Genomic DNA, 12,729 nt, shown 5'->3' with positions numbered 1-12,729 from the left:
TTAGGCAAAATTGTGAGTGAGCCCACTGCCTTGGCTGAGAAGCAACCCCACACATGAATGGTCTCAGGATGCTTTACTGTTGGCATGACACAGGACTGATGGTAGCGCTCACCTTGTCTTCTCTGGACAAGCTTTTTTCCGGATGCCTCAAACAATCAGAAAGGGGAGATAATTACTTTACCCCGGTCCTCAGTAGTACCTTTTGCAGAATATCAGTCTGTCCCTGATGTATTCCTGGAGAGAAGTGGCTTCTTTGCGGCCCTTCTTGACACCAGGCCGTCCTCCAAAAGTCTTCGCCTCAATGTGCGTGCAGATGCACTCACACCTGCCTGCTGCCATTCCCGAGCAAGCTCTGTACTGGTGGTGCCCCGATCCCACAGCTGAATCACCTTTAGGAGACGGTCCTGGCGCTTGCTGGACTTTCTTGGGCACCCTGAAGCCTTCTTCACAACAATTGAACCACTCTCCTTGAAGTTCTTGATGATCCGATAAATGGTTGATTTAGATGCAATCTTACTGGCAGCAATATCCTTGCCTGTGAAGCCCTTTTTGTGAAAAGCAATGATGACGGCACATGTTTCCTTGCAGGTAAACATGGTTGACAGAGGAAGAACAATGATTCCAAGCACCACCCTCTTTTTGAAGCTTCCAGTCTGTTATTCGAACTCAATCAGCATGACAAAGTGATCTCCAGCCTTGTCCTCGTCAACACTCACACCCGTGTTAACGAGAGAATCACTGACATGATGTCAGCTGGTCCTTTTGTGGCAGGGCTGAAATGCAGTGGAAATGTTTTTTGGGGGGATTCAGTTAATTTGCATGGCAAAGAGGGACTTTGCAATTAATTGTAATTCATCTGATCACTCTTCATAACATTCTGGAGTATATGCAAATTGCCATCATACAAACTGAGGCAGCAGACTTTGTGAAAATTAATATTTGTGTCATTATCAAAACTTTTGGCCACGACTGTATATCATGCATTTCCTATCTCCACAAATTAAACTCATTGTGTAAAATGTATGCAACAATATATACAACAATGTATACAACAATCATAACTGAATACAGGCATACATACACATTAACTCTAACATACAGTCCATACTGGAAATGTACTATATGCTGTCAGCATTAGCTCTCAATGTTTTTCCTACTCTCTTTAACACATACAGTACATTCCCAAAGACAAATACTATATACTCAAACTCAAGGATGGATGTCTCTCTCCATCTCTCTCTCTCTCTAGTTACAGACACATGGGGCAACAATATCTCATTCTACACATCTTTCGGTCTTCTGTTCTCTCCCCTCCCTCCTTAGGGCTCCCTCCTCCCGCTCCCTCCCTCCCTCCTTCCCTCGCTCAGTCATAGGCAGACGTGCTTGTCGTGCCAGCAGACCGATTTAACCCTCTCCTCAGAATAACTGATGCACAGACAGCTGCATTTCACTTCCTCTCCTTGACTCCCTTAACTATCTCCCTCTTTCCTTTTCTCTCCACAGTAGCTCTATTCATTCTTTCTCCTTCTTTCCGTTCCTCTTCCTGATTTTCCCTTGCAGTTTTCCCTGCTCAGATGGCTATAAAGACTTGTCCTGTAGCAGAGCTTGTGTAATCGCTGGCTTCACAGGAACACGAGAACAGGAGCCCCTGCCTCAATACCGGCCCAATAAGGAATACCAAGCACTGGACTGAACAACACAGCGTTGGAGGGAAGGATAAAACACAAGACATACAAAGAAAAACAGGCCACCTTTTCTAAACTCCAAGGAATAAGGATACAATACAGAATACAAGGAGTGGCAGAAGAAGAGACGAAACAGTGTGAGGAGTACAGGAAGAGTTCCGTGTTAGACCATGCCTGGCTGTCATGTCCGGACACCGCTGGTGCTGGTGCTCTGCATGCTGGTGCTGTCCTGTGGGTCAGGAGGCGCCCGGCGGATCAGGAAGAGAGGGCTTAACCAAAAGGTGGGGGTTAGTTAGAGCTGATATGAGTACCTACACTGTTTCTGCAGCAGTGTGTGTGTGTGTGTGTGTGTGTGTGTGTGTGTGTGTGTGTGTGTGTGTGTGTGTGTGTGTGTGTGTGTGTGTGTGTGTGTGTGTGTGTGTGTGTGTGTGTGTGTGTGTGTGTGTGTGTGTGTGTGTGTGTGTGTGTGTGTGTGTGTGTGTGTGTGTGTGTGCGTGCGTGCGTGCGTGCGTGCGTGCGTGCGTGCGTGCGTGCGTGCGTGCGTGCGTGCGTGCGTGCGTGTGTGTGTGTGTGTGTGCGTGTGTGTGCGTGCGCGTGTGTGTGAGAAGAGAGAGGGAAAGGCTGGTGTAAATACAATACATACTCTGTTTTAGCAGGATGGCAGAGGGGTGTAGTTTGAAGGTTTCACACTGAAAACAGTTTTGGCACTGAGGTGAGAGGAGGGTGTTAACAGTGATGTGACTATGTCTCTGTTGAAGAGCTCAGTAGAGGTGTGTATGTCTGAAGATAAACGTACTGAGTAATGTGCTTGAACTCTATCAAAAAAACTCTCACAAGACTACAAAATAGAAGGTACAGAGAAGGATGTGTGTGTGTGCGGTACGAGTGTATGTGTTTGTGTGAACCTGGTGTAAAGGATGTTAGGGTTATTGGGGCAGGAACTCAGTGGGCCTTAGCTCGTTAACTCAGCTCAGTGCAGGTTTGATTGATCATAGTTAACGAGGGCCGGTGCACTATGGTGCCCCCCCCTCTCTCTCTATCTCCCCCTCCCTCCCTCTCTCTCCCTCCCTCCCTCTCTCTCTCTCTCTCTCTTTCTTTCTCTCCCTCCCTCACGACGGATGGCCAAACTGACATTCTTGAAGGACGCTGCTTCAAAACCACTTTAATTGGAACATGCTGAGGTGGCCGTGACCTAATGCTTTATTCTCCAAGCCTTCCACCTCTTTCACTTCCTTCACTCTTCATTCACAACTCCATGTCACCAGCATGTGCAACACCTGTTGCCTTCCCTTGCCTTTCTTTTTTGTCTGAATAAGCCAGTAATGGTTGTGTGTGTGTTGCCTTGCGGAGAATAAGAGCAGGTGGTCAGTCCAGTTCAAGTGTTCAGTCTGATGGCTTGTTGATAGAAACTGTCTCTGATGGCTTGTTGATAGAAACTGTCTCTGATGGCTTGTTGATAGAAACTGTCTCTGATGGCTTGTTGATAGAAACTGTCTCTGATGGCTTGTTGATAGAAACTGTCTCTGATGGCTTGTTGATAGAAACTGTCTCTGATGGCTTGTTGATAGAAACTGTCTCTGATGGCTTGTTGATAGAAACTGTCTCTGATGGCTTGTTGATAGAAACTGTCTCTGATGGCTTGTTGATAGAATCTGTCTCTGATGGCTTGTTGATAGAAACTGTCTCTGATGGCTTGTTGATAGAATCTGTCTCTGATGGCTTGTTGATAGAAACTGTCTCTGATGGCTTGTTGATAGAAACGGTCTCTGAGCCTGTTTGTGTCAGACCTCATCCTTTGATACCTTCTGCCCGATAGTAAGGGATGCAGAAGTGCTTGTCGATCAAAGGAAATTGTTGCCCGGACATTCTGAGCAAACAAATTCGAACAGGAACCGACAAGACGCGCACCCTCCTCAGTGCTGCAATCTTATCTTGTCCCATTAGGTCAGTAGTCATGGTGTAGTGTTGGCTCAGATTAGTCCAGAACTGGGGCACTGGGTCACCTCAGGTCAGTAGTCGTAGTGTAGTATTGGCTCAGATTAGTCCAGAACTGGGGCACTGGGTCAAATCCTTCTGGCACTTTGCTCCGCTGTAATTGCAGCTTAAACTGCAAAGTTCATAAGTGCCAAAGTTCTCGAGTGAGATGACTCAAATTAATTGGACTGTTTAATTAAATGATTTCATCCCATTGCCAGGCAGCCCCAAGTGACCCCTCTCCATTAGAGTGCCCACAGAGTGGTGTTTAATGGATGAGGCATAAACTCAGTATTGACTGCATGGACACCTTGTTGTGAGGCCATTTATAAGATATTGTCAATATCATTGCCCTCGTCATTCAATCATTACACAGCTTTTAAAAGCCCAGGCATCTTATTCATGTAAACCCTTCCAGTGTGCTCAGTCTTAGCAATAGCAGCACTATGGTTTCATGAAGGCTGTGTGAGGAGTGGAGGAGTGACAGACAGTCATGCAGAAGACAGACCACAGAGAAACAGAGCATGGCCATTGTCACAGAGGGGCTGTGTGAGAGCAGCAGACAGAGGGAGGGGAAAGATGGGAGAGGAGCAGGAGGCAGAGGGGCACAAGGTGCAGCTCTCTTTCTCCCTCCAGACCAGCAAAGTAGAATGAGCAGCCGGCCAGCACAGCCGGCCAGCACAGCCAGAAACATGCAAACATTCTGCTAGAAAGGGGAGAGCATTTCAATAACCACAGCTGCCACTGCTTAGACAGCACCCAGAGAATGTTGATGCAAATTCAGGAGTAACACTCCTCTTATTGTGTCCCATCCAGGGGGATATAGGAATGTTCGTGATGTTCTCAACTGTACTAAATCTGTACAGTTCCATTCATTTCCCTCGATGGGGACAAGCTTTTGTCAGGCTCTGAAATTAGATTGGGCCTGCAGATGCTCAGCAAATCCTTGGCCTTCCTGTTCTGTTTCTGCTCTGGCCCATCTGCCTTGGCCTCTCTCAGCATTTTATGTCCTCCCCAGGTGATTCTCACACCTCTGTTTACCATCTTACAGCTACAGCTCTTTATCTATGGGAGCCATAAGGGAATGAATCCCATGGAATTGGGCTGTCTGTGGGCTAAAACATCAGAACGAACCGAATTGGAACAGGCATCCTAACTTTGCACATTCCAGCATGGTGGCCAAGTTCATTTACAGTATAGGCTATTCCAAGATGGCAGGACTCAATATAGCAGATAATCCCTCTATTGTAGCCAGTAAATACCACTCTGTCTATGAGTAGGACAAAAATTGAAAATATTCGTAACAAGTACAAAACATATGGCCTTGCCATACAGTAATATATTGGAACAAATATTCTGGAAGAAATCCACAGGAGGTAAGGTTTTATACTTGGTTTGACGATACTGCTGGGTAGGTCAGAGTTAATACACTCAGTCCACTGGCAGAGGTGGTCAGGTGATGTGGACTTTGATAGGCATTCTGAATGTTAATCCCAGTCAGATGATGTGAGCATGGTCTGTACGTTACTGTACACCATCAACTAGATTCAGCCGCAGGCCAATTTTTTCATGAGTGGCTGGTCAGGGTGCCGGAACATAGCTACAATTAATTTGTAGACTGCAAATTGACCGCAAGAAGCCCAAACAGATATAATATCTGACTAAAACATAATTTCACCCCCTCTCCAGCATTTGTCTGGCTACACTCCATCTCTTTATAGACTAAGGTCAGACCCTGCCAGCTGTCAGTCAGAGTCGGTGCACGAAATTAACTAAGTGCCCAGGGGACACAACATCTAGAGCAAGGCTGGTCTAGATACCTTTCACAGCACAGGAGAACTCTGCATGAAAAGGAGGCTGGATAATGCATGTAGTTATATTACATGAGAAAGGAGGAGATACCGATCCAAATAGCATGGCCATACGTATGACTAGTATGAAATAATCAGTGCAATCCATTTGAGCTGTATGACAGTATCACATTATACATAGTCACTGGAGAGGCTGCATGGTGTGCTTCCTGGAGTTCTCGGAATCAGGAAGTGTCAGATCTAAGAACTAGATACAATACAGACCTCAATGGCCTGATCACAGTTTACATCGCAGTCTGCAGCCAAATTTGGTTTTTGATTGCTTTAGACCACAGCTGCAGCGCTCAGCTTTGAAAACCCTGCCCTGGAAGACAATGCTCCCAGTAAACACCAGTATAACAGGGCTGCCGGCATCTCTGTGGCCCAGCAGGAAGATACCAATAAACAATAAATAAACAATGTGGGACTGAACACCAAACAGACACATGCAGCACGGCACAGTGCATCGCAGGGTAGGGCAGCTTGGCACTCAGACAGGTAGACTGATAGACTGACAGACAGGATCCAGACACTACAGTGCCTTGCGAAAGTATTTGGCCCCCTTGAACTTTGCGACCTTTTGCCACATTTCAGGCTTCAAACATAAAGATATAAAACTGTATTTTTTTTGTGAAGAATCAACAACAAGTGGGACACAATCATGAAGTGGAATGACATTTATTGGATATTTAAAACTTTTTTAACAAATCAAAAACTGAAAAATTGGGCGTGCAAAATTATTCAGCCCCTTTACTTTCAGTGCAGCAAACTCTCTCCAGAAGTTCAGTGAGGATCTCTGAATGATCCAATGTTGACCTAAATGACTAATGATGATAAATACAATCCACCTGTGTGTAATCAAGTCTCCGTATAAATGCACCTGCACTGTGATAGTCTCAGAGGTCCGTTAAAAGCGCAGAGAGCATCATGAAGAACAAGGAACACACCAGGCAGGTCCGAGATACTGTTGTGAAGAAGTTTAAAGCCGGATTTGGATACAAAAAGATTTCCCAAGCTTTAAACATCCCAAGGAGCACTGTGCAAGCGATAATATTGAAAAGGAAGGAGTATCAGACCACTGCAAATCTACCAAGACCTGGCCGTCCCTCTAAACGTTCAGCTCATACAAGGAGAAGACTGATCAGAGATGCAGCCAAGAGGCCCATGATCACTCTGGATGAACTGCAGAGATCTACAGCTGAGGTGGGAGACTCTGTCCATAGGACAACAATCAGTCGTATATTGCACAAATCTGGCCTTTATGGAAGAGTGGCAAGAAGAAAGCCATTTCTTAAAGATATCCATAAAAAGTGTCGTTTAAAGTTTGCCACAAGCCACCTGGGAGACACACCAAACATGTGGAAGAAGGTGCTCTGGTCAGATGAAACCAAAATTGAACTTTCTGGCAACAATGCAAAACGTTATGTTTGGCGTAAAAGCAACACAGCTGAACACACCATCCCACTGTCAAACATGGTGGTGGCAGCATCCTGGTTTGGGCCTGCTTTTCTTCAGCAGGGACAGGGAAGATGGTTAAAATTGATGGGAAGATGGATGGAGCCAAATACAGGACTATTCTGGAAGAAAACCTGATGGAGTCTGCAAAAGACCTGAGACTGGGACGGAGACTTGTCTTCCAACAAGACAATGATCCAAAACATAAAGCAAAATCTACAATGGAATAGTTCAAAAATGAACATATCCAGGTGTTAGAATGGCCAAGTCAAAGTCCAGACCTGAATCCAATCGAGAATCTGTGGAAAGAACTGAAAACTGCTGTTCACAAATGCTCTCCATCCAACCTCACTGAGCTCGAGCTGTTTTGCAAGGAGGAATGGGAAAAAATGTCAGTCTCTCGATGTGCAAAACTGATAGAGACATACCCCAAGCGACTTACAGCTGTAATCGCAGCAAAAGGTGGCGCTACAAAGTATTAACTTAAGGGGGCTGAATAATTTTGCACGCCCAATTTTTCAGTTTTTGATTTGTTAAAAAAGTTTGAAATATCCAATAAATGTTGTTCCACTTCATGATTGTGTCCCACTTGTTGTTGATTCTTCACAAAAAAAAATCAGTTTTATATCTTTATGTTTGAAGCCTGAAATGTGGCAAAAGGTCGCAAAGTTCAAGGGGGCCAAATACTTTCGCAAGGCACTGTACTTCCTCTGTTACTGAGATCTGAGGGGAAACGATGGGAACTGAGCAGATAATGAACCATGGTCACTGTAACTCACATTATCCATTCACAGAGATAATCAGTCTCACTCTTGTACTTTAAACCTGGAGTTGCATTTGTAAAGATATAGGATGACATGAGGATGAAAGTGAATGGCCTACTTTGCATCCCATAATCATGTGTTTATAGGATTATAATTATTTTGTAGACTGAACAGCATTATGACATTTGATTAGCTTCTCTTTCACCTTTCCACTGGTTTTGAGATAATATAGGTTAGGTTAATATGACTAGGCCTAGAAACCCTCAGGAGACAGACAGTCAGAATATCTGAGAGATGCTTGTTACAATCTGGCCAACGTAGACCATGGCTGCTAAAAGCACAAATTCTCAGTATGAAGAGAACCCTAATGAAGTCAAGAGCTCAAAAGATTAACTTGAATCACTGTAAAGATTGTAAAGATTAAGGTGAATCACTGTAAAGATTGTAAAGATTAACTTGAATCACTGTAAAGATTGTAAAGATTAAGGTGAATCACTAAAGTACATAAACAATCTGGAAGTGGTCCTAAGACGTAGTCAATTGGCGTCAAATCAAGATCAATACCCTAACCAAGGCACAGCCTGAGGACGCACTGTGGTCACACTGACAGGGAGGGACAAAAAGTAGTGCCTCTGTGTGTTGCCACGACAACGCCACAAGTTGATTCAGTCACTAAGCCATGGTGAGACCCGGCACCCCACCCGCCAGGCTGGCATCTGATGAAGCAAACGATGTGTGTGTTTATTACAAATATGCATTCTGTGTGTCACAAACACCCATACCAAACATTTGCTTTAATTTTTACGGTTGATTTGGAAGAGCAGTTGCTTAGTCTGCCATATAAACAGTGCAGTTTTAACAATTTTGATCAGTCTGCAAGCACATTAACTAATTAGTGAGAGGGTATCCACTACGTGAGTAGCAAGCAGGATGCACACCTGAGTTTACAGTATCTGCTATGGAGCTCCATGCTATAGATGGGCTTTCGTTCTCTCTAGGCCAGACAATGCGGAATATTTGCATTCTGATTAACTACTGCTTGATGAAGGATGATAGAGCAGAGGAATTTGTATTGGCAGAGTGAGCCTCCCAGATTGTGTCTGGTTGGCACTGTACAATACCTCAACCGGAAACCTGACCTCACTGGATCTGCTGCTGGGCCAGAGCAGCTCCTCTGTGGAATAACACTAGAAAATATGAGGAAAGTGGTGTGCACATCACACACAGTGACCACAAACTTAAATAAACCTGTGTTTGACCTATGACCTCCTCCAGAGCTTACAGGAAGTGCAGCCTCTAATGGGTGAAGTTCACCACATGGGTGCATGGAAATAGTTGTAGCTTATTGAACCAAGCAAAGCAGTAAGCACAGTCATGGCTGTATTACAGATCTGATTATGTAAGTGTTTCACAAGCTCTTTACGAGCAATCACAGACCACCACTGTTCCGGAGAGGGGGAGAATGTGTGTGGGTTTGAGGCACAATCACAGACCACTACTGTTCAGGAGAGGTGGAGAATGTGTGTGGGTTTGAGGCACAATCACAGACCACTACTGTTCAGGAGAGGTGGAGAATGTGTGTGGGTTTGAGGCACAATCACAGACCACTACTGTTCAGGAGAGGTAGAGAATGTGTGTGGGTTTGAGGCACAATCACAGACCACCACTGGTCAGGAGAGGTGGAGAATGTGTGTGGGTTTGTGGCACAATCACAGACCACTACTGGTCAGGAGAGGTGGAGAATGTGCCTCAATCCCACACACAATCACAGACCACCACTGTTCAGGAGAGGTGGAGAATGTGTGTGGGTTTGAGGCAGGCAGGACCTCCTTGACAGTGTATCACTTGTGGAGATCTCTGGCTCATGTTCACAGCCCTATTTCCCTCCATATTGAGTTACTCTTCAATTCTTCATCCCCCCACATTTTTAGAGTACTGGCAGGCATGACAGCTACATTACACTGAAAACATAAGAAATAGAAGAAGCTGATGGATAATGTTGCAACAAGTATGATAAATAAATCAGTTACTGCCACCTGCTGGTCAAAAGGATAGGACAAGCACACTTACCATTATTTATCTTTATAGGCCTACAATAGCTATTATGTTGGAAAGGACCCAGGTCTCTTTATATTTCAGCAAACAATGAAGTAATTATCTTATCTCATCTCCTCTCAGGACTATGAGTATCCGAACCAGCAGTCCCAGTCCACCCAGCACCAGAAGAACGACCGCTGCCCACCCCCACCTCAGATGCTACCGGAGCGGGCCTGCGAGGTGCCCGGCTGCCGCTCTGACTCAGAGTGTGAGCGCCACAAACGCTGCTGTTACAACGGTTGCATCTACGCCTGTCTGGAGTCAGTGCAGCCACCACCAGGTGAGCACCATAGATCTAGTATACAGTAAACAAAATCATACTTGTCAACCCATTTGACAGCACACATGGTCATATATAGCATGAGCATGGTTCTAACCACAAGGATTTGCATTTATGTCCTGACGATATAATTAGGATCAAACTTTCCAATGACGTGTGTTTGTGTTGACCAGTGCTGGACTGGCTGGTTCAACCCAAGCCTCGGTGGCTGGGAGGGAATGGCTGGCTTCTAGACGGTCCAGAGGAGGTACTGCAGGGTGAGTAGCCTGGAACCATTAAACCCACCTGAAGTCTACATCATCAGTATGTGTTTAGTTGACCTCTGACCTGTGTGTCCCCTTCCCAATAGCGGAGGCATGCAGCACCACAGAGGATGGTGACGAGCCCCTTCACTGTCCCACGGGCTACGAGTGCCACATCATCAACCAAGGAAACCCCGCCGTTGGCATCCCCAACAGGGGACAGTGCATCAAGTCGCGTGGTAACTCTGGTAAGGTCAGATTCAGTCAACACCCATGCAATGGAATTCTAAAAACTGCCATAAACTAACTGGAGGTGCTCTCTCTCTTCCAGACGGACGTCCCATGAGGCAAAAGTCCTACAAGGACTATAAGGATTACTTGGGTAGGTGTGATGATCAACTGTCCTGTATACTCAATCATTATTACTGCATTTGGATCAACTACTGGGGTCTCTTATACACCTGTCATTTCTCCACCATAGGAACTGGAAGCAGCTCTAATAATGCTGTGGCCTATGAGAAACACCACCACAAACATCTGGGATGAGGTAGGTCTTACTGGGATAGAAAACTAGATGCATTTAGAAAAACAAAAAGGACATAATATAGCCTATATTATTTGCTAGGGCTGAGAATTACCAGGGACCTCACTATATGATATTATCACGATATTTAGGTGCCAATACAATATGTATTATGATTTGATGTTCCAAAGATATTGCTCTCTATGTCTGCTGCAGAGACTAGAGAGAGCATAAGTACATTTGTTTTGATCAATCATGGAAATGAAATACCTGAAAACATGTTGGCTCACTATTTTAAAAGATGGAGAAGAAGCTATAGGATGAAAAATACAAGCATTTTGGCACAGGTACAGTCAATTTAGCACCAGCTAAAAATATATATTGTCCAAAATAATATTGCTCTATGTAACAGTATCGATTTTCCCCTCATCAAAATGTTTTGCCTATGCCAGAGCTATCAGAGGACAATCTAACAATCTATAATAACAATTTGTGACAGATAGTAAATGCTCATACTCATCACAACAGATCAATGTCTTTCCTTAGAGCATCGGATACCTCTCCACAGAACCTCAGCTATCAGAGCCCAGATACCAAACCTCTCATCAACAGAACACAACCAAACCAGACCTGGTAACCTCACGGTGCGTTACATTTCTCATGTCTGGCCTGGGAAAAGGACGAAAACAAGCCTACATTTCCTACCTCTTCTCTAACTGGTATACTCACTTTTGTTGTAATAATGGTCCAGGCAGGATTAACACATAATACACTACTTTGAGAGATTCACACACAGAAACGTGTTGTGATTTTGTCATGGGTAAAGAATAATGGCGTTATGGTTGAAGCAGAGAAAGGTATAAGACAGTAAACATCAAAGCACTTTTCTTTCCATCTCAAACTGGGAAATAAAAATAAAACATGCCATTATTCTATACATAATATCTAAGTAGATCCACTGCAAAACACTCCACAACTAGACGCACACACACACCCGCCACCTAGGCAGACCAATGTTTCTCCAACTAATAAGTATTTTCACCAATCAGATCAGCTCTGAAAAAGAACTGTGAAAAGAAATGCAATTGCTCAAAACTAGTGGAAAAATTGGTCTGCCTGTGTAAACCCAGACATTGAATCCTAACCTGAGGCTACTTGAGGGCTGGTCAATAGAAAATAAGAACCATGTGCTGCTGTTGGCCCACTCACCCTTCAGGCGAGCAGGATGAAGGTCCCATAAACACACAGGATTTATGGTTATCAGACTGAAACCCAGAAACAGACCCAGAAACAGCTGGGGGTCAACCAGAACCACAGACTCCATACATTCATGTAATAACTTCACAACTACCCTCCACTCTACTGACAGCTTGAACAAAGGCTGTCTGTCTATCATAGTGGGAGAGCAAGCTAGGCCTTACACCAATGATCACATCACTTTCAGAACATCGAATAGTTCAAACTATCGAAAGTGAATCAAATTGATCCTATTCCATCCAGTATTTTCACAAAAATGTGCTTTAGTATAATAAACAGTGAGTGGTTAGGAGTCCACGTCTGTATTTGAGTACTAAATGAAATGGTGCTCAGTTCCAAGGCTGCCTCTTCTAACAGGACAATAAGCGGGTCTACACACAAAGACTGAATTACACAACTAATAAGCTAGAGGTATGAACAAGATGTAACTCTGAGTGAAACAGTGATATCCAAATGTTGTCAAACTGGTGCTGTAATGTTGCTTTGTGTATTCTAAATAAACTTGTTTGAGGCATGGTCTGCTATTCACATTATTGTACAGACCTAAATAACTGCAAAACCTTACACTAAAACCTAACCATTAACGCAAAAGCACGATCTAC

At 44.4% G+C, this 12,729-nt stretch overlaps 1 protein-coding gene across 2 annotated transcripts; it reads left to right on the top strand.

Annotated features, from left to right (window-relative positions):
• The first annotated feature begins 1,301 nt into the window (after positions 1–1,301).
• On the top strand, positions 1,302–12,643 carry LOC110494484 (WAP four-disulfide core domain protein 1). 2 transcript variants are annotated; one of them, XM_021569596.3, is made up of 7 exons: positions 1,302–1,966; positions 9,907–10,105; positions 10,279–10,362; positions 10,455–10,595; positions 10,679–10,729; positions 10,829–10,894; positions 11,417–12,643. In XM_021569596.3, exons 1-6 carry the CDS (start codon positions 1,856–1,858, stop codon positions 10,891–10,893), a joined length of 651 nt encoding a protein of 216 aa, XP_021425271.1. In that variant the 5' UTR covers positions 1,302–1,855; the 3' UTR covers position 10,894; positions 11,417–12,643. The 2 variants fall into 2 exon arrangements, with proteins under 2 accessions (XP_021425271.1, XP_021425279.1); XM_021569604.3 differs by having other exon boundaries at positions 1,316–1,966; positions 11,399–12,643.
• The last annotated feature ends 86 nt before the right edge of the window (positions 12,644–12,729 follow it).

This window comes from Oncorhynchus mykiss, chromosome 2 (genome assembly GCF_057628025.1).
Source record: "Oncorhynchus mykiss isolate SJ-2025 chromosome 2, ASM5762802v1, whole genome shotgun sequence".
NCBI classification, from domain to species: Eukaryota; Metazoa; Chordata; class Actinopteri; order Salmoniformes; family Salmonidae; genus Oncorhynchus; species Oncorhynchus mykiss.
Note: the sequence above shows the minus strand (reverse complement) of the source record. Positions and strands in the feature narration are given on the sequence as shown.